This window comes from Furipterus horrens, unplaced genomic scaffold (assembly GCF_987537825.1).
Source record: "Furipterus horrens unplaced genomic scaffold, mFurHor1.1.pri manual_scaffold_15, whole genome shotgun sequence".
NCBI classification, from domain to species: Eukaryota; Metazoa; Chordata; class Mammalia; order Chiroptera; family Furipteridae; genus Furipterus; species Furipterus horrens.
This window is the reverse complement of record NW_028327185.1, coordinates 5,643,032-5,662,157: the sequence shown is the minus strand read 5'-3', so window position 1 is coordinate 5,662,157 and position 19,126 is coordinate 5,643,032. Positions and strand designations below refer to the sequence as shown.

Here is a 19,126-nt window from a genome sequence, read left to right as displayed (position 1 = left end):
TGGACACGTTACATTCCTAAGCTCGTTCATCTTGATGATAACACACTGTGGTAAATAGGATTTTATTCCCGTCTCATGGAGGAGGCCTCTGCGGCTCTCCTTCAATGTAGGTACTACTACTCTCTGTTCACAGCTGGGGAAACTAAGTCGCAGGGTCTGGCCTGCTTGCCTAGTCCCATGGGACACAGGAGCAGCAGAATTGGCACGCGGACCCAGCCGTCTGGCAGAGCATCTGTGTTTTCCTTGACCTCTCACACTCTGTGGTGAGGAGGCGCATGTGGCGATGCAGGCTTTCGTTTAAGATGTTTCGTGGGAGGAAAAATAGAAGAAACTGAGCTCAGAATGCGGGTCATAGTCACGGAGACCTGAGGAGAAAGGCGAGCTCAGCAGCAAGAATGAGGGAAAGCAGAAGGTGGCTAGTAGCGTGAGGGGATTTTGACCTTAGAGCCCACTGAACGGGGCCTGTGACGGGCACACGTGTTTGTGCGTTAGTTGGCCAGCTTGCTATCTTCCTTGGCCATCGGCTAAGACTGTGCTGCCAAGGGCAGCAGAGGGGTACTCAGAGGGGCCCTTGGGGAGGCACTGGAATGAAGACATGGCAGGACCAGGGACAGAGGGCAGAGCCAGAGGTGCCAAGGCAAATGATGGCTGTGGTCTTTGCTTCATCCTGTCTCTTTGCTCTCTTAATTTTTAAAATTACCTCTTGGGGAGGGAGACTAGGGAAACATGCGTGTTAAGTGTGTACATGAATGATGCGAGCTGTCACCAGTATTGGCACGTTAAAACAACAGCGTTCTCCAGGCTGTTGGAAGCTCACTCCATAAAGGGGCACAATGAGTAGGGCCATTTTTATAGAAGAAAGAGGATCGTCTTTGTGGTTAGAATTAAAGGCAGCTCTGGAAAGCTTCTGCAGTGCAGAACACGAGTGGACAAATCCATGAATCATATTTTTGATACTTCTTCAATGCCCAGGATTAATTAAATGAAGAGCTTCTGCCTTGATTCTGAAGACCAATAAACAAAATGTGTTTTCATTTCTGCGGGCCCTTAATTGCTGAACAAATCTTCTGTATCTACCACAAAACCAGGTTAATTCAGCACTTTCATATGCAATGCTTCTGTTGGGAACAGGTGTCTTAATTAAATTAACTAATAATTTCTGCGAGTGGAAGTACAGAACCATAATTATCTAATTTGCTAATTGTTCAGCAATGTTGATTTGCATATTTGTTAGCTACAACAGAAGCCAACAGTTTGCACGTGTGTGTCCTACCGTTAGAATCATGAAGCCAGTCTTGGGAGTGTGTTTCCCAAAGTGTGTTCATAGGTGCTGCACACAAAGGACTCCAGTGGAATAAGATTGAAAAATCTCATTTAGGTTAAAGAAAACGAAGGGGTTCTGTTTCTGCGGGAGGCCAGGGTCCTGGAACAGGACAATATGTACCTCAACTCCTGGCTACTCTGGCCTCTGCTTCCTGAACTCTATGCCCCCCCCCCCCCCCCCGCCAACATTTTATAGGGAAGCATCTCAGGGCACTGCTGTTTTGAGAAACCCATTTGGTGAATGTTGTTTAGAGTTATCTTCACAATAAGTTGGTCTCATATTTTTTTAAATAGTTGCCCCCTTCTGCAATGAGCACACAGGCAGGATAATGAATTAAAGAGGTGTATGTTTTTGTATTTTTTATCTCTTGGGGTCTCTCTTTCTCTTTCACACACACACACACTCACAGATACATGTTGATAGTCTCTCACACACACACACTCTCACAGATACATAATAGTCTCTCTCACACACACACACAGATACATGATGATAGTCTCACACACACACACACTCTTACAGATACATAATGATAGTCTCACACACACACATGCACACTCACAGATACATGATGATAGTCTCACACACACGCACACTCAAAGATACATGATGATAGTCTCACACACACACACAGATACATGATGATAGTCTCACATACACACACGGACACTCACAGATACATGATAATAGTCTCACACATTCACATACTCACACACACACGCACACACAGAAACATGATAGTCACACACACACATGCACACTCACAGATACATGATAGTCATACATGCACACTCAAAGATACATGATGATAGTCTCTCACACACACACACACGCACACTAACAGATACATGATGATAGTCTCACACACACACACTCACAGATACATGATGATAGTCTCACACACACACAGATACGTGATGATAGTCTCTCGCACACACACACACAGATACATGATGATAGTCTCAGATACATGATGATAGTCTCTCTCACACACATGCACACTCACAGATACATGATGATAGTCTCTCACACACACAGATACGTGATGATAGTCTCTCTCACGCACACACACACACACAGATACATGATGATAGTCTCACAGATACATGATGATAGTCTCTCACACACACACACTCACAGATACATGATGATAGTCTCACACACATGCACACTCACAGATACATGATGATAGTCTCTCACACACAGATACGTGATGATAGTCTCACAGATACATGATAGTCTCTCTCACACACACACACTCTCACAGATACATGATGATAGTCTCTCTCACACACACACGCACACACACAGATACATGATAGTCACACACACGCACACTCACAGATACATGATGATAGTCTCACACACACACGCACACTCACAAATACATGATGATAGTCTCTCACACACACACACTCATAGATACATGTTGATAGTCTCTCACACACAGATACATGATAGCTCACAAGCACACAGATACATGATGATAGTCTCTCTCACACACACACACAGATACACGATAGTCTCTCTCACACACACGCACACTCACACATACACACGATGACAGTCTTTACAGCAGCTCACAGGAAACATGCCAACCTCCCCTGGCCCCCTTTTATTACAGGCGTATTGACGGGCTTGGTCCCCTTCGCAGACTACGCGGTAACCCTCACCGCCTGCACCCTGGCTGCCTGTACTGAGAGCTCACGTGCACTGAACGTCTCTACTCCACAAGAAGGTAAAGTAATTTCAAAGGTCTTGACTTCCACATTTCAGTCATGAATAATAAAACAGGAGAAGAGCTAAATGCTGCGAGGCCATTTGCCGGCACACCCCAGCCTAATTTGATGACAAAGTGCATCGCCGGGCCATAATTGCTCCATTTTTGGGGGGGGTGCGAAAATGAATCAAACTCCATACCCTTTAATGACATGCATCTTTAATAGCTGTAATGCAGATTAATGGGCTTTTTAATTGCTGTTACCCTGTTCATGCAAGAGCCCTGTCATTAATATGAAGCATCTGAAAGATTAATGAAAGCTTCCCCATTTTACTAGGGCTCAGAAGTAAATCTAGAGACAGTCTGACTAAAAAGAATTGATTGTATGGCTCAGTATGAAATTGAGAACCAAACGGTTGATTTCCATGGTCCTCTTTTAACTGCTAAACACCAGCCCAGGCAACGATTATTGCAGCGTGGTGGAGCCTCGGAACGCCGACGGAGGCCTCACGAGCCACTGCTCGGTTCCTCCCGGCTCTGACTCTCTGTTGTGGTACTTGGGACTTACACGCTGTTGGCCTAAATCCGTGCCCAGAAAGCCTGTGCTAAGCAGGCAGGGCGAAGGGGGAGACATTTCTGCACCCTGGGTGAAAGCTTTGCTCAAGCATCAGAATGCACCACGTCCAAGGGCAACAGCTCTCAAGGTGCCGGGGAGCATCATTAGTTCCTGCTTCTCTGCCCTCGCGCAGAGGGATTGCGTGTTTGTTTTCCTGTCCGGTTGCGGAGTTATTCAGTGGCCTCCAGACTTGATTTCTAGGGGAAAAGAGTCGGTCTGTCTTTCTCAGTACCCATCCACCCCTTTCTCCTTCTTCAGCCCTTCTTGTCAAGCTTCTAGCAGGGGCCCCTTGCAGGGAAGATGGGCAAGGACAACGCCCCTATCAGTGACACTGTGACAGAATCAAGGAGTTGGCAAAATCCTCTTGTCACCCTTTATTCCCTGTGCTCTGCACCTGACCTAGCCAGACCCCCACACCTGGGCCACACCACCAGTGGCCCGTCGTCTTGGTTTGCTCATGTTCTCTCTGTCTAGTCTATGGAGAAGAGCAGGTTTTCTTAATGAGTCTTGCTTCTGTGGGGGCGCACGGCCAACACCCCTTCCCAAGCACGGCCCCCAGCTTCAGGATGGGACAGGCTGTGTTCTCTCATCATTTCCTCCGTACCCACCCTATCCAGGTGTTGCCCGGCGCCCTTCAAATGTGCCTCACAGCCACACCCCAGAAAGTTCTCTGCTTACCCCGTTCATCATTGCCTTTCCAGTATTTAAGGAATTCCCAATTTCTAGATTTTCTTCAAATTCATTGCCAATTTAGCAAACAATAGGTATGTTTAGGATCGACTTTTAAAAGCCGTTAGTTCCTAGGACTCCAATTCACTGACCATTCCAGAAAATAAACAGAACCGCCCCCCACGCCCCAAAAAATGCACACGGTGTTGTTTTTATATGTAATTAAATAGCTTCTGTGCTTTCTGGCTGTTTCTATGATCATGTACACCTATTTTTATATCTGGTACAAACCACTCTGACCAGCGCTGCCCATATTAGATCAAAAGCTCCTGGAGGGTAGGGACTGTCTCTGTGTCATGTGCGTTTTCGGCACAGCGCCCACGCAGAGATTATGGGTTACTAATACTTTTGATGGAGTAACGCATCAGTCAAGTGAACTGCGTAAGTACTTCCCATCCATCACGGAGGCAAATTCTCATAAATTCAGGACAGTTATTTAGTGCTGCTCTAAAGCAATTACTGACAAGCCGCCCGCGAATCAGGAACACGTCCGTGCCTGGGATTTCAGGTTTATCCCATGATTTATTGGTTTGGGTCTGAAAAGTTTGAATTAGCAAAGTAAACTAAAATTAATCACTGTAAATCTTTTTTTTCCCCCCACAGCCCCACAAGAGGTTCAGCCACCGGTAGCCAAGGCCCTTCCCAATTCTTTGTCCCTTTCCTGGAATCCACCCAAACAAGCGAACGGCATCATAACCCAGTATTCTTTGTATATGGATGGGATGCTCATCTATTCAGGCAGCGGGGAGAACCACACAGTCACAGGTGAGGCTTCTCTGCGTATCAGGAAATAATTACAGTTTCTAGTGGAATGCGTATATATTATATATAATTGCAAATGAGAGCGCGTGTGTGTGTATTTCAGAGAATAATCGATAGTTATCTGAGAATGTGGTTTTAAATGTTTGAGTTAATTATTTATGTGTCCTGTTAAGCCAAAAAAGAAAACAGTCCATGGTTTTTGTGGTTATGTTACATTCTGGTGAAGTCAAAGCTGAAAAACAAAAGGGAGAGCTCTCCTCTGCTTTGCCTCCCCGTCCCCCCAAGGCTGTCTCACTGGGTGCTCCCTGCTGTAGACACTGTCACGACCCAAGTCCTCCTGCTGATACACCTTTGCTCTGGTGCAGAGGGGGCCTCGGAGCTGTGTCCACACACAGGGCGAAGCAGAGGGCTCCTTTGCCCCCACCCGGTCGCAGGACAGAAGCAGGGACACACGTGGCCCCCAGAAATACGGCTGCGTCAGTGATGTTGCGTCAAACAGTTCCACGGTCACGTGTGTTAACTCCTTTATAATCCGGATGAAGGTGGCCTCTTCGTCAGATGCAGAAGTTGAACTCAGTGACCTCTGAATTTTAGACCATTTGAGAAGGAGAGTAGTATCAGTGCTCAGGTCATGTTATAAAATGGGACGGCGCTTAAGGACGATCAGTGGGTGAAAACCTTGTGAAGCCCCAGGGGCTCCTGTTGTGTATGTAGTCTGCTCTTCAGAGCCGCCTACACTAGGGGGGGCCCTCAAAGGGGAGATCAAAGACTCATGGAAATGAGGGAGCATGAAAGATTAGATGCTGAACAGCCGAAAACCGATGTCCACTCATGACACATTCTGTCTTCTCGTGGCTCAAATCCAGATCCCTGCCGCTTTGCGTCCCTGTTGCTGAGTCAGCAACTGTATTTCTGTGTTATATATATATATGTGGTATGTACTAATAACACTTGTATGTTAATTATGGGGCTATATATTTCATAGTATTTTATACACTGTATTTGACTATCAGGTGAGACATCATTGATCAAATATTGATTGATAAAAAAACAAACAGGCCTAGAGATATTCAGTTCTCCATGGAAGGTCACTGCAATAGAGTCAGCGGCAGGGTTCATTATCATGTGTTCAGTCCTTCACATTAACACCAGGCACGGGGCTGCAGCAGGGACTCAGCTGGGCATAGTCCCTCCCCTCTTTCTTGGTGCTTGGGATTTCGTGGGGACACACACAGATTCTGGTGGATGGGGCCATGGCCTTGGCCCAGCTGCATGCTCAGGGTTTACATTTTGTAACCTCCCAAGGACAAGAATGATTGCTTTTACATTTTACTCCTTATGGTTGGATACAACTCTGTAATGCTTATTCCGTAAGGCAGATATTGTCACTCCCCCCATTTTATAGGTGAGGAAATTGAGGCATCCAAAGATTAAGGAACTTCCTCAAGGTCACACAGCCCACGAATGGTAGACTTTGATACCAACTCAAACTTTCTGGCTGTGATGAAGGGGATACCATCTGAAACGGGTTACCTAACGTCTCTGAGACTTAGTTTCTGAGCCCGTAAAATGGAAATCACTACACTTTTCAAGATTTTCAAGAGACCTAGAACTATATATAAAACACCAGCATGTTCTTAGTTCTTAGTAAAAGGAAGAATAATTATTAGTTCCTGTTGAATGCAGAGTTGATATGAGAAACTAAAAGAAAAGATTAACCGTGCCCTGACCATATCTGAAGGCACTATTTTAGCTAAAAATGGTAGACCACAACAATTACTTCGGAAGAAATGAAAGCATAGCATGGAATGAACTTGGGAGGCGTGTTGATAATAAATGCACAAGGCCTGCCTTTAGGGCCTACATGAATTATCATGCAAAAGGTCCTGTACAGGCATTTCCTCTGAGAAGACTCCCCAGGCATGAGTTAGGTGTGTCCCCTGCATGCACACTTTGTGCCGGCCTCGTTGGGGTGCATTGTCTTGAGTGAGGCTGCTTGTTTATGTTCCCGTTTTCCCTGCTACACCGTTAAGTGCTGTAGGGTACAGCCATCTCTCCTTTGTCACTGCATCTCCGGGCCGTTGCAATGGGCTATAGAATAAACTGTGTTGAACGGATGAATGGATGAATGAGTGAATGAAGTCAGATGACTGCTGAGAACAACAACAACAAAGATAGCAAAGGGGAGCTGGGGGGGACAGTGGGACGGCGAGAAAGAAAAAGCAACACAGAAAAGATCGTTTAAAAAGGTAGCAAACGGACAGAAAGAAACTAAGATCCCTTCCAAGGGTGGACCCCGGTGCTAACGCCATCCACACGGGGAGGGCGTGGCTGATGGCAGATCACAGACTGTGGGCTTGACTGGGGCCAAAATGTGCAGAACGCCCTGAGCTGGCGCTGCGCAAGGCCGGAAAATGGCAGAGAGGGGAGGAGAAGGGGCCGGCATTCACACTGATGCCCAGCCCTACGCACGAAACGGTACTGATTCTGTACCTCGTTTGAATCGTCAAAAGAACCATGTGACTCCACTATCTTCAACGAAAGGTCGTGGCTGATACTATCACCGTGGATTAGCACAACAGATACCCCAAACATGAAGAACCTGGAATACTTTTATAGAGTTCACAGCCATCTTCTCTAGGTCCAGTGGGAACAGGTTCTTTCATGGTTTTCACTCTTCTGTGAGTTTTTAGAAATTATGTCTCCTTCTCGCTGAGCTTTTTTCTCCGTAGTCCTCTTGACAAGCACCTCTGCTTCTTATTGCTGTCATCCCCAGCCGGCTAAAGGCACAGCGCAAGCCGGGACTGCGGCTTTGGTCACTAAGGACAGCAGCTAAGGCGCACATGTGATGCTGGGCTTCAAAGTCGTACATGGTGGTTCTGACGTCACGGCTAGTAAACTTGAGGCCAAAAGAGGTCAAGGCATTCTGGTTACAACCTGGGTCTATTTGACCCCAAAGTGCACACTTTTAATTTTGATACATTCTACTTAGTGGACACATATTATTTTATTTTTCCCGATAACAACCCTGAGAGGAAGACGGGCAGCTGATGACAGACCACAGAGCACCTGTATTTGTCTTCTAGGGCCACCATAGCAAAGTGCCACAGGCGGAGAGGCTTCAACTGCAGAAAGTTTTTTCTCCAAGTTTCTTCTGGAGATAAGTCTGAGATCAAGGTGTTGGCAGGTTAGGTTTCTCCTGAGGCCTCTCTCCTCGACTTGCAGACAGCTGCCTTCTCTCGGTGTCCTCATGTGGCCTTTCCTCTGGCACACACCCCTGGTGTGTCTCCTTCTTATAATGACACCGTCCTGTTGGACTTGGGCTCTGCCTTATAACCTCACTTAACCCGAATCATCTCTTTAAAATCTCTCCCTCTACATATGGTTACATTGGAGTGAAAGGCTTTAAACATGTAGACTTCGGGGAACACAAGTCAGTTACACCTGTGATATGTACTAAATCCAGGTCCTGTGTGACTTCAAAGCTTGCCTGTTCAGTAGGAGTCACAGGGAAGACTCTTGAATCAGCCAAGAGGGAGCCGATGCCGAAGCCTTTCCTACCACGGGGCACGGGTGAGCCTCTCAGGCACTTTGAATCTGTGCCATGTTTCATTATGGTACGTGTCCGGGGGGCTCTGGACACTCACTGCTTGTCTTTGTGTCAGGATATGTGTGACCTAATATCTTTTCCAAGCTGAATGGTCTGTGGGATGAAACTCTAGTTGTGAGGGCCGGTGCTGTCAGCAACAGGGAGACTTCGGGGCTGGTAAAATGGAGTTGGCCATCCTAAGATGTCAGTTCATACGAAGACAGAAGGGAAGACGCAGTCTGCTGGATTAGCAGAAAAATGATAATATTTTAATTATAAAAAGTAATAAATGCTTACTGAAGGTAATTTGAATCATACAGATATTTAATACCTGATTATCCTACCATACCGAGAGACACTCAATATTTGGTCTTCCTTCTAGTACTTTCTTCATTTTTAACAAACGAGCTATAATGTATAATTTTGAATACTTGCATTTTCCCATTATGACTGTATCCTTCAGCATTAAGCATTTTTCTAAAAATATTTTGAAATATTGTTAATAATATCATATTTCATTTTATGAAAATGCATTAATGCATTTGATCATTTAAATGATCCAGAAGTTTCTAATTTATCTCTATGTTAAATATGTTGTGATAAGTATTGTTGTACATACAACTTTGTTTGCTAGACTCCTGAGAGGGCAACAGCTATATCAAAAGCAGTGAACTTTTAAAGAATATTTCATATACATTTTTTCATGGTTTCCTAGAAAAGTTCATTCTGCAATGGATATTATATTCTTACATTTCTATAATTGTACAGGTGAAAACTTTTTATTTACATGTTTAACTACTAGTTACTCTGACTACTTTTCTGCATGATTATTAGCCATTTATATTTTACTTTAATTTATCTGTTCATAGTCTTGATGAGCAAAAACTTAATGAAATGAGGAATAATTTTAAAACTTCTTCGAGAGCTGCATTTCATACTATGTTTTTCCTGGTTATAATCATCTGCAGTACTTAAAATTCTTTACCTCCTGCAGTATGAAAACTTCCTTGATAACTTGGCTGAAGGGCCCCTCCTCAGTGTCCAAAGTGTCAGCGTTTCTTTCTCCCTCCTCCTTCATTTGTAGCCTCCTTGTCTCTGTTTCGCACAGAACCAACTTTCTCCTGTCACGTGTTGCAAGTGATTCTTGTGGCCCGGGTGGGTCCGGGTGAACATAAATACAGGGCAGTGCGGAACCCACTTGGCATCTGGGTGGTTTGAAGGTTTTTCTTCTTTCTCTTAAATATGAAGCCTTAAAAGTCAAAGGCATTGCTGCACCTGGAGTTAGTACAAAATATATTTAAAAATGCATACAGTTCAGATTTCCTGCCTCACGTAGGCCGTAGCTCGCAGTATGGCGGGTCCGCTGCGACACTGAAAAATGGATCCAGTTAGAGAACCTCCCGAAGGCTGTTGACGTTTGCTATAATAAATAGCACACACTTTAAGTCAAACTTTTTCATTCTGTATTCAAAGGTAATGGATTTTTCGTAACCATAGTAACCTTGGTGTATTTCTGGATAAAAACATGAGGTATATACATTCTAGTTTTATTTTTGAATATAAACTACCACATTATGTATTACTAATAATATGAAAAATAGGATGTAGGTTACTATAATGACAGCTTAAACTAGTATGCATTTTTCTTCTGCAAAAAATAAATATTTATCAAAAGTATAGGTTCAATTAATTTTTCCCCCAGTTTGGGGGTATTCTGGTGGTGCCATTTATCTTTTTTTTTTTTTTTTTGGTAAGATCTCCATTAATCTCTCATTTCTGTCCCATAACAGATTTTTAAGAATTTTGAGGAAAAAACCAATTGCCTTAAAGCTTATGATTAAAAACATTATCGAAAGATTGAAGGACCTATATTGTTATCATCAGCAGAGCTATTGTGGGCCACTTAAGATATGTGTGTACAGTATGTTCATAAATAGGTAAGGAAAAAAAAAACCTTTTGTCTGTTCAAGATACTGGGATTGTTTCAAAGTTCAGCCTAGATGGCATTCTGATTGATGATGACTATCCAAACTGTAGCCAACCAGATCATTCTCATTTAAATGAGCACCCTACCAGAAACTAGCAATCTTGAAGAAGTTTGTGAGATGTTTCAGAGAAGCTTACAGTGTTTTCAGAAACAAAGATAGCGAGATAGGGGTAATTGTGGAAATATGCTATGATCCTGACAAGGAGGATTATATGAGTTGTACTAACTGGTAAAGAAAGTATAGTGATCCCTCTGACAGTTATTTTTTACTATATAAATTGTTTTTGGTTTACCCAACCTAAGACATGACTGCTTACAGCTATTAGAGCCCCAGAGTGGGGGAGAAGGTCAATAGGGACTCTATTAAAACACACACATGCAAATCTGACACCAAACTGTACCGCATGTATTTTCAAGTGTGTTGTTTAATTAACAGTAGTCTTATGATTGGGTAAGCGTGCGGGACCTGATTTCAGCACCATGGAGAGCATCTTCCCATTGAGGCTCCTTCAGGACCTGTGGTTCTGTTTCTGAAACAACTGAGGCATTAAGACAAAGATAATGGCCATGTAGGAAGTGCATGTGTGCACATGTGCACATGTATGTGTGTATGTAAGAAAGAGACAGAGAAGGGAAGGAGAGAGGAAAAGCACATGAATTTCTCTTAAAGTCAGATAGGCAATAAATATATCTTTAAACAACCGGAAGTGGTAAAACCGGTTTTTGTCTTATTTGCCAAGGTCAAACAGGATCCCCTATGAACAGCGAAATAACAAATGTTCATCTTGAACCTTCAAAACACTTAAGTCTTATGATGAGAAGTTTATTGTCGAAGAAGCTGTATTGCCGATGTCACAATGAAACAACATTTTAGGTTAGGAACTTCTAACCAAGCGTTATGAGGAACCTCACCAATGATCTGCCCATTTGAGCTAAATTATATTCACTTATGTAGATGGTTTCCAAAAGATCCTTCCTTAGCAAAATGAAACCTCACTTTAACCTTGATGTTTCCTTTAATTCTGGACTTTGGAGTACCACAGTACAGTGCATCCAAATTAGTCTCTTACATAAAGTGATGTTCCCAGGGGGAAGACTGTTGGCATGCTTGTGTTCTATCCTGTAAGGCCGCGTATTAATAAGGCAGAGTCTCTGCGAGGGTTTTCGGGTAAGGCAATGATCTCATCTCTGAGTCACTGTGCCTCCCTCTTACAAACTAAGCCATACCGTGCCCTTTCTATGTCATAGAGATATAGCATTAAATTATACAAAGTCTAAGGAACCTTCAGGAGACAAGGGGAAAAGCCTTAACTATGAAAAGAAGCTGGAGCCTTCAGAAGCCAAGTTACCACACTACTAAGCCTGTGACCAGACTCAAGAAGCGTTGTTCAGGGTTTAGCTACACACCAGGCCCTTAATGAACAGTGGCTGCATTATTCTAAAGAGTTATGTTTACTTGTAACACAGGGCCAAGTGGAATGAAGTCTTTTGTACAGAATGCATAAATATCAGTTGTACTTAACTAGAAACAATATACCCAAGTGTCATTCTTACTCTTAAGCTGCTCTACAGTGCACCAGTAGGTACAGAGATTAAATATGTGTAATTTATATGGTATGATCTGTTCCTGTGATCTCTTAACCTAATTGTTGAATTTCACTCTCTTAAATGGTAGGAAAGGAGACTCTGTTTGAAGGGATTTCAGAGGGAGAATGAGAATAACATCCATTCAGAAATGTGGTGGAGTTAAATCCTGAAACACGCAATGGAATGTGTCCTTTCATTGAGGGCTTCGCCAGTAGAGGCTTCCTGGTATTTTGAACATTGTGAGAGCAGCCGTGGTTTTTAATTTATTTTTTAAAACTTCTTGAGTGATACATTCATTCTGCAAAGTGAACATATCTTAAATACGCAGCTTGGTGACTCTTACACTGAACACATTTATGGAATCAGCACCCAAATCAAGAAACAGAACTGTGTCAGCCCCCCAAGAATACTTGATTCTAGCTCTCAGGTCTTATCTCCTGATGTGGGTGACCGCTTTCCTGACTATTAACGGCATAGATTAACTTTGCAATGTATGTGCTTGATATGAGTGGAATCAAATAGTATGCTCTCTTTTCTTGCTCCTTTTGGAGGCCGTAGGCGGGAGAGTGAACCAGTGAATTGTCTCTGTATCCTGCGCCCTCCGATTTCCAGACAGTTACCCTGAGACTGTCAAATTCGTGTTCCCTCCTCCCAGAAAGTTATTGGGATATTTTGAAAATGAAACATCTACCTCTTTCTTGAACTTCAAATCTCTTAAGTCCAAAAAATAACTATAGAAAGGCTTTATCTGTGAAATTACAACTTAACACGTAACACCACTGGCCTGTGTATACCAGCGTGAAACAAAAGTCTAACTGTCCAATAATGGAATATTGTGTGTGTACCCATATAGATTATGAGGCTGTAGAATAATATTTAATAATGTGGAGAGATGTTAAAAACATTTTAACAGACAATATATAATCCATGAGTTTATTCTAGTCAAAGGTATGTGTGTATATATGATACACTAGTGTTAACTGATTTTCTCCCAGTAATGGGATTCTGGTGTTTCCCTTTTTTCCTGTGAGGAGGTCTTTTTATCTTTTAAATTCTCTGTAGTTTGGAAATTAATAAGCAGAATTTTTACAGTATTTTTCCAATTTTAATGTATGATAAAAATGATATAAAGAATGACTCCTTTGGGAATTGAGTGGCATTTAGCTATTGATACTTTTAGTTTCCCCTCATTTTTACTTTGAACTTGAATCAGGTTGGCCACCTCACTGATTCCCTTCTGTCCAGGATCAAATACTGTTCTTCTCCACACCTGCAGCACTGCACTGCCATCAAAACATCACGCATATTTGATGAGCTACCTCATATTCCACATCTTCCTTTGGTTCACAGAATCTTTTATTTCCAATAAATTTATCACTTGAATATATTATGTCTTGCAATATTGACTTATTTCAAGGAGATAAATCTTGATTCAACTCACAAACGTAAGTCCATTGAGTATAGTGATCATATCCTTATTTTTATAATCTTCATAGTATGTATCATAGGAATAAGGACCCCATTGGCATCTCATAAGTTCTTATGGATGGAATTGAAATGAATTGAATTGAGTTAAACTACGGAAACACTGAGAATTAGTGAATTAATATTTTGAAGTAAATGACAGCAAACACCAATGCATAATTCAGAAGTAATTCATATGCTAAATGTGATAAACAGTTTTAATGAGGTAGGATGTTCCTGTAGATTTTTGGCATTTTTCACTTTGTTATCCAATAGAAGACAATATATTTTTGTTAAGTCACTTGCAGTAGTTTGCTCAGGCCGCTGTAATAACGTATCACAAACTGGGGGCAGGAGATGCGGCGTGTCCCCTCGCTCCAGAGGCCAGGGGTCGTGCTGGATCCGGGCCTGCCCGAAGGACTTCATCTTACCTGATTCCAACTGTAAGGCCCTGTTTTCAAATAAGGTCGCTTTCTGAGGTACTGGGGGGCTAGGGGTTCAATGTATGCATTTGGGGAAGGCACAGTTGCAGCCATAACTCAGTGCATTTGAGGCTGTGATGAATAGCACTCTAAAACTTCCCTCAAGGGCCTACAACCTGCGAGAGAAGGTCAGGCATGTTTGATATTGAACCTTGGTCAGGCCTCTTGTTTGCACGTATCTCCTCCCATTCTGTTGGTGGCTTTTTCGCTTTGTTGGCAGTTTCTTCTGCTCTGCAGAAGCTTTTTAGTTTGATCTGGTCTCATTCATTTTTGTTGTTGTTGCTGGCTTTACTTTCCTTGCCTTTGGGGTCTCATAAAATCCTAAGCCCAAGGTCCATAGGTTTAGGACCTGTGTTTCCTTCTCCGTAATTTATTATTTCGGGTCTTATATTTAGGTCTTCGTGTCATTCTGAGTTGACTTTTTTATATGGCCACAAAGAGCAGTCCATGGTGCCCTCCCACTCTGGCCCGTCCTGCGGCTTCCTTCACCTCAGCAAAGCAGAGCCTCTCGTCATCAAATCCCCTTCGTCCTTTGAGTCTCTCTGACTTCTCCCACTACCATCTGCAGCGCCTGATTTTAAAGGGCACATGCGAGCATCATCTCATTTTTCATATGAGGTCAGACCATCATGGGAGTGTTACCCGGTCATGGCCACCGGGTCCACCCACACTCGTAGGGGAGGGATTGGTACCAGGGTGAGAGTCATTAGGAGTCATTCTTAGAAGGCTTCCTGTGACGGTTCAGGAGACAGAATCACCCCGGTGTGACTTTGCTAAGCTTTGGTTACCTTGCAAAATGGAAATAACAGTAACTACTTTAAAGCCTCTGTGTGGGAATTGGGTGTGATGATGCATGTGAAATGGTTAGCATCGTGCACACAACTTTCTCATTGAAATAACAATTAGCCAACACACGCTTTTAGTTGTAGAAATAATATAATTATGGAAGTCCCTCAAACAAATGAAGACGAGAGCTATTGTAGGACCCAGTAACTCCTCTTCTGGATATCTACCTGAAAAATGTGAAAACAGCTATCTGTTATATTATAATAAAGATTCTTAATGCAAAAAAATCCCCTTTGAGCATATCTCTAAATTACATATTCAATTTAATTCAAGAAATATTTGCTGAACAGCTACTCCACTAGTCACTACATCAGAGGTTGGGAGTTAAGTCTATGAGTAAGATATTTCCATTTATCCTCAAATCATTTCCACTAAAATGATTTAGGCAGAAAGAGATATGGCTAACTTTAATGCTGTCCAGGCAGGAGTAATTTATGTAACAGGTGTGAAAGCAGAGAAGGAGGTAATCACCCTGGACGAGCAGGTATCACTGAGGAAGGGAACTTGGCAAGCCTTAGAGTTCCAGGCTGTAAGACAGGCAGCCTGAGGCCCTGGGTGGAATGGTCAGGGGCACAGAGCAGTGACCGTGCTCCTCATGAGAACACAAGAGTCACAGTTCCGTGTGACTTCACACCCGGGCAAGTGGTCCAGAGCAGTGAGAGGCAAGCTGGGGAGTCACGTTATTAAGGGAGCTGCAGGTACGATCAGGTGTTTGCATGTGGTTCTGAGGCAACGGAGAACCATCGAAGGCTTTTTAGAATTGAGGTAGCTTGAGCCAATCCGTGTATTTGAAAATAAATGGTTGGAAGGTGACATTACTTTGCAATAGTCATGGGGACGCCCACACAGCTGTGGTCCCCATTGAGTAAAAGGACAAATGGTTTAGAACTTTACATGCAAGAAGCTAATTGGACTTAACAGTACAGATGGCAAAAGGACGGAAGAGCATTATACTTACTTGTTACCAGCTCTGTTGCATTACATTTCTGTGCATCAGTCAGTGTAGAATAAAATCTACTTATTTTAAGTCCTTTTAAATGGTGTTTAAATATTTCCTGATGACACAATCTGCTGAAGTATTTACGCTTGGTGCGGATTTCCATTAACCCTGTTGCAGATACTAAGCCTAAAACTGTATTTTCGGAGGGGCCTCGATGATGGAATAAAGCCTGGTGACATTATAAACCCACATCTGGATATGCTCTGTCTTTGTATCCGATTTAGAAAACTCAGCCAACTATAGGAGAATGCCTCTATTAACAGAACCTACCTTGTCAGATTATTAGGTTGTCCTTTCTCTAAAAATAAAGGCAGAGAGGGATTAAAACCTCTAACGCTGTAAATGATACAGTGAACTACTCGGTACGCACACACCAGGCGTAGTCAGTGAATGAAGTTGTACTGAATATATAAGAAGGAAAAAAGAGGCAGAGATTAAATTCAAAGTACTCTTTCCTCATATCTAACTTTTGTCAGTATTTTTTATTGTTTTTAGTGAGTCTTCATAAATTCTTCAGTTCCCTGAACGGTACGATCCCCTTGATACTTTTATAAATTATTTCCAAAATAGTATCTATGTCACAAATAAAAAATAAATAAAAGTAAAAAAGTAATACCCAGGAAAGCTCAGGTTACTTCTTTTAGTAAAGATTTGGCTCAGTGATGAAACTGGGAAGAAAATTTATTTTCCTCATTCCCTTAAGTACTGGATAGCTCTCTTAAATTGTAAGTGCCTTTCATAATATATTTGGTTTTATACACGGAAGAAGTTTGAATGGTTCAGAAGTGTGGATATGACTCACTCTTGGTTTTACCAAGTAAATATATTCATTGGTCCTGAGTATTTCAGTCACAAGTGTTAGAAATCCAACTATTTTATCTTTTTTTTTTTTTTTAATGGGGTCCATTCTCTGTTGTAACATGGGCTTTCTCCATGGACTGGAGAATGGGGTCAGCAGCCCCTGTGAATTCATGCGCTTCTGGCTGGCACACTTTTCAATTCCAGATTAAAAAACCTTGAGGAAGGATGCTGATGGATCAGATGCACAACTTTGGGGTCAAAAAGGCAGGATCTGGGCTCTGGAAAAAGAGCAGAAAGAACATAACCCCTGAGGGAGGACCAACCCAATTTAGCTCATCTGTTAGGTTTACAAATGTAGGAACCTTATACCCCATTAAGTCTCAACCTTACATATATATTTTTATGAGTGCAGCTTATAACTCTATCTTCTTGGAAATTATCCAACTCTGCTGTCTACCTGGGTTCTTCCTTTTGAGAATGTTCCTGAAAATTTAACACTTTTTTGAAAATCGAATCTCTGTTTTGTTGATTTATTTTCTCCCATTTATGAAACCTTTGAACCTGTCAGGGTAGGACATCCTTTCCAGAATAAGAAATGAAATTTTAGAATATTACTCTCCTGTTTTTGTATTGACGGAAGGCCATTCACTTCTTAATTTTATCATCTGCATTAGCACATAATTTCATTGCCCTCCTAATACTATTAGTGATGCATTATACCCATGGCCTCAGCTTGGAAGCTAAAATCTAAATATCGTAAATGCCCTCTCTCCATTCATTTGTGTTTATTCAATATATATATTCAAAAATGTCACTACTTTTAAGGCACAAATTTATGAAGACAGAGTGATAAACCTCATGAACCATTCAGTCCTAAGTTATAAATTGACAGCTGGTTTAAATCTAGTAGTTGTATAGATTAATAAAAGTAACCAAAAAAGAAACAGTAATAAATAGACTATCAAACACCTATAGAATTTTACATTTTATTGTGTTCAAGATTGTTCCAAAGTTATTAATGTTTTTGGCATTATGGAAACTAAAATAATGTAATGCAATATAATATAATATATAATAAATATAATATATATAATATAACTAATATAGTGAAAATGTCTCATGAACATCAATAGAAGACTAGTTAAACTAATTACGGCTAATAATTAATATTGCACCATGATAATATGTGGACTCTGGAATATTACATGGTGATTTACCAGAACAATCTGACGTTCCCTGATAGGGTGGCATCCTCATGTATATTGTGAAGTAATGATGCAAAATGTATATTTTATACTCTGCTGACCTTGTGTATTTGGTTATATATTTAGACAGTTTCTGAAGGTGTACATGGACACGTACTCATGGCTAGACTCCTGGAAGGGAACAGGATAATTGGAAAAAAAGGATAAAGAGAGACCTAATTTTCATATAAGCTCTTTAGAATCTTTTAGACTTTTTATACTGTTTATACATATTAATGTATTATACATTCAAAGTCAAGAACAATTTAAAATTATGATAAAATGATGAATTGTAAACTAAAGAAACTTAGAAAAAGGTAAAAAAGTAAATAAAAATCACCCAGTTTTCACCCCCCAGAGATAATCACTAATTATATTTTGGCTTATGCATTTACTGTGTTCGTATTTTTTGTTGTAGTTGTGAATACACAGATATACACATATAATTTGGGTCAGTCTATTTTATAATCTTTTACCACTTTATAATATCAGTGATACTATCAAACCAATGAATTATTTCCTTAATCATGCTTTAAATGGCTGCATGATATTTTTAAATATTTCACAATATATCTAAGCAAATCACAACACTAGTTGCATTATTTCTAATTTTTCTCTATTATAAGCTGCACTGCAGTTTCAACATCCTTTTATATAATATCTGTGTGTGTACATTTCTAATTCCTTAAAATTAATCCTCCAAATATTTCTGTGCTATTTGCAGTGACATAGTCTTCCTGTTTTGTAAATATTTTTAATATACATCAGGGTACTTACCATTTACATGGAACCTATATTACCTATTTTTGCCATCTGTATTTCTTTTTTACTTTGTTTATGGTGGTTTTTAAATTATGTCATTTTGCTTAAACTTTCAGTCAAATCTACAATACATTCCTTCATAATTTCTTCCTTAGATAGAAAATCTTAGATTTTTATCACTCCCAAGAACAGGTCAATGTTTTCTGATTAATT

The 19,126-nt window shown here is 41.3% G+C and overlaps 1 protein-coding gene across 1 annotated transcript in view; it reads left to right on the top strand.

Annotated features, from left to right (window-relative positions):
- The window catches only part of USH2A (usherin), a 462,824-nt gene that overhangs the window by 208,898 nt on the left and 234,800 nt on the right, over positions 1–19,126 (top strand). The window contains exons 30-31 of the mRNA XM_090263490.1: positions 2,949–3,062; positions 4,993–5,154. Coding sequence (XP_090119616.1) covers positions 2,949–3,062; positions 4,993–5,154 — 276 coding nt within the window. The remainder of the gene's footprint in view (positions 1–2,948; positions 3,063–4,992; positions 5,155–19,126) is intronic.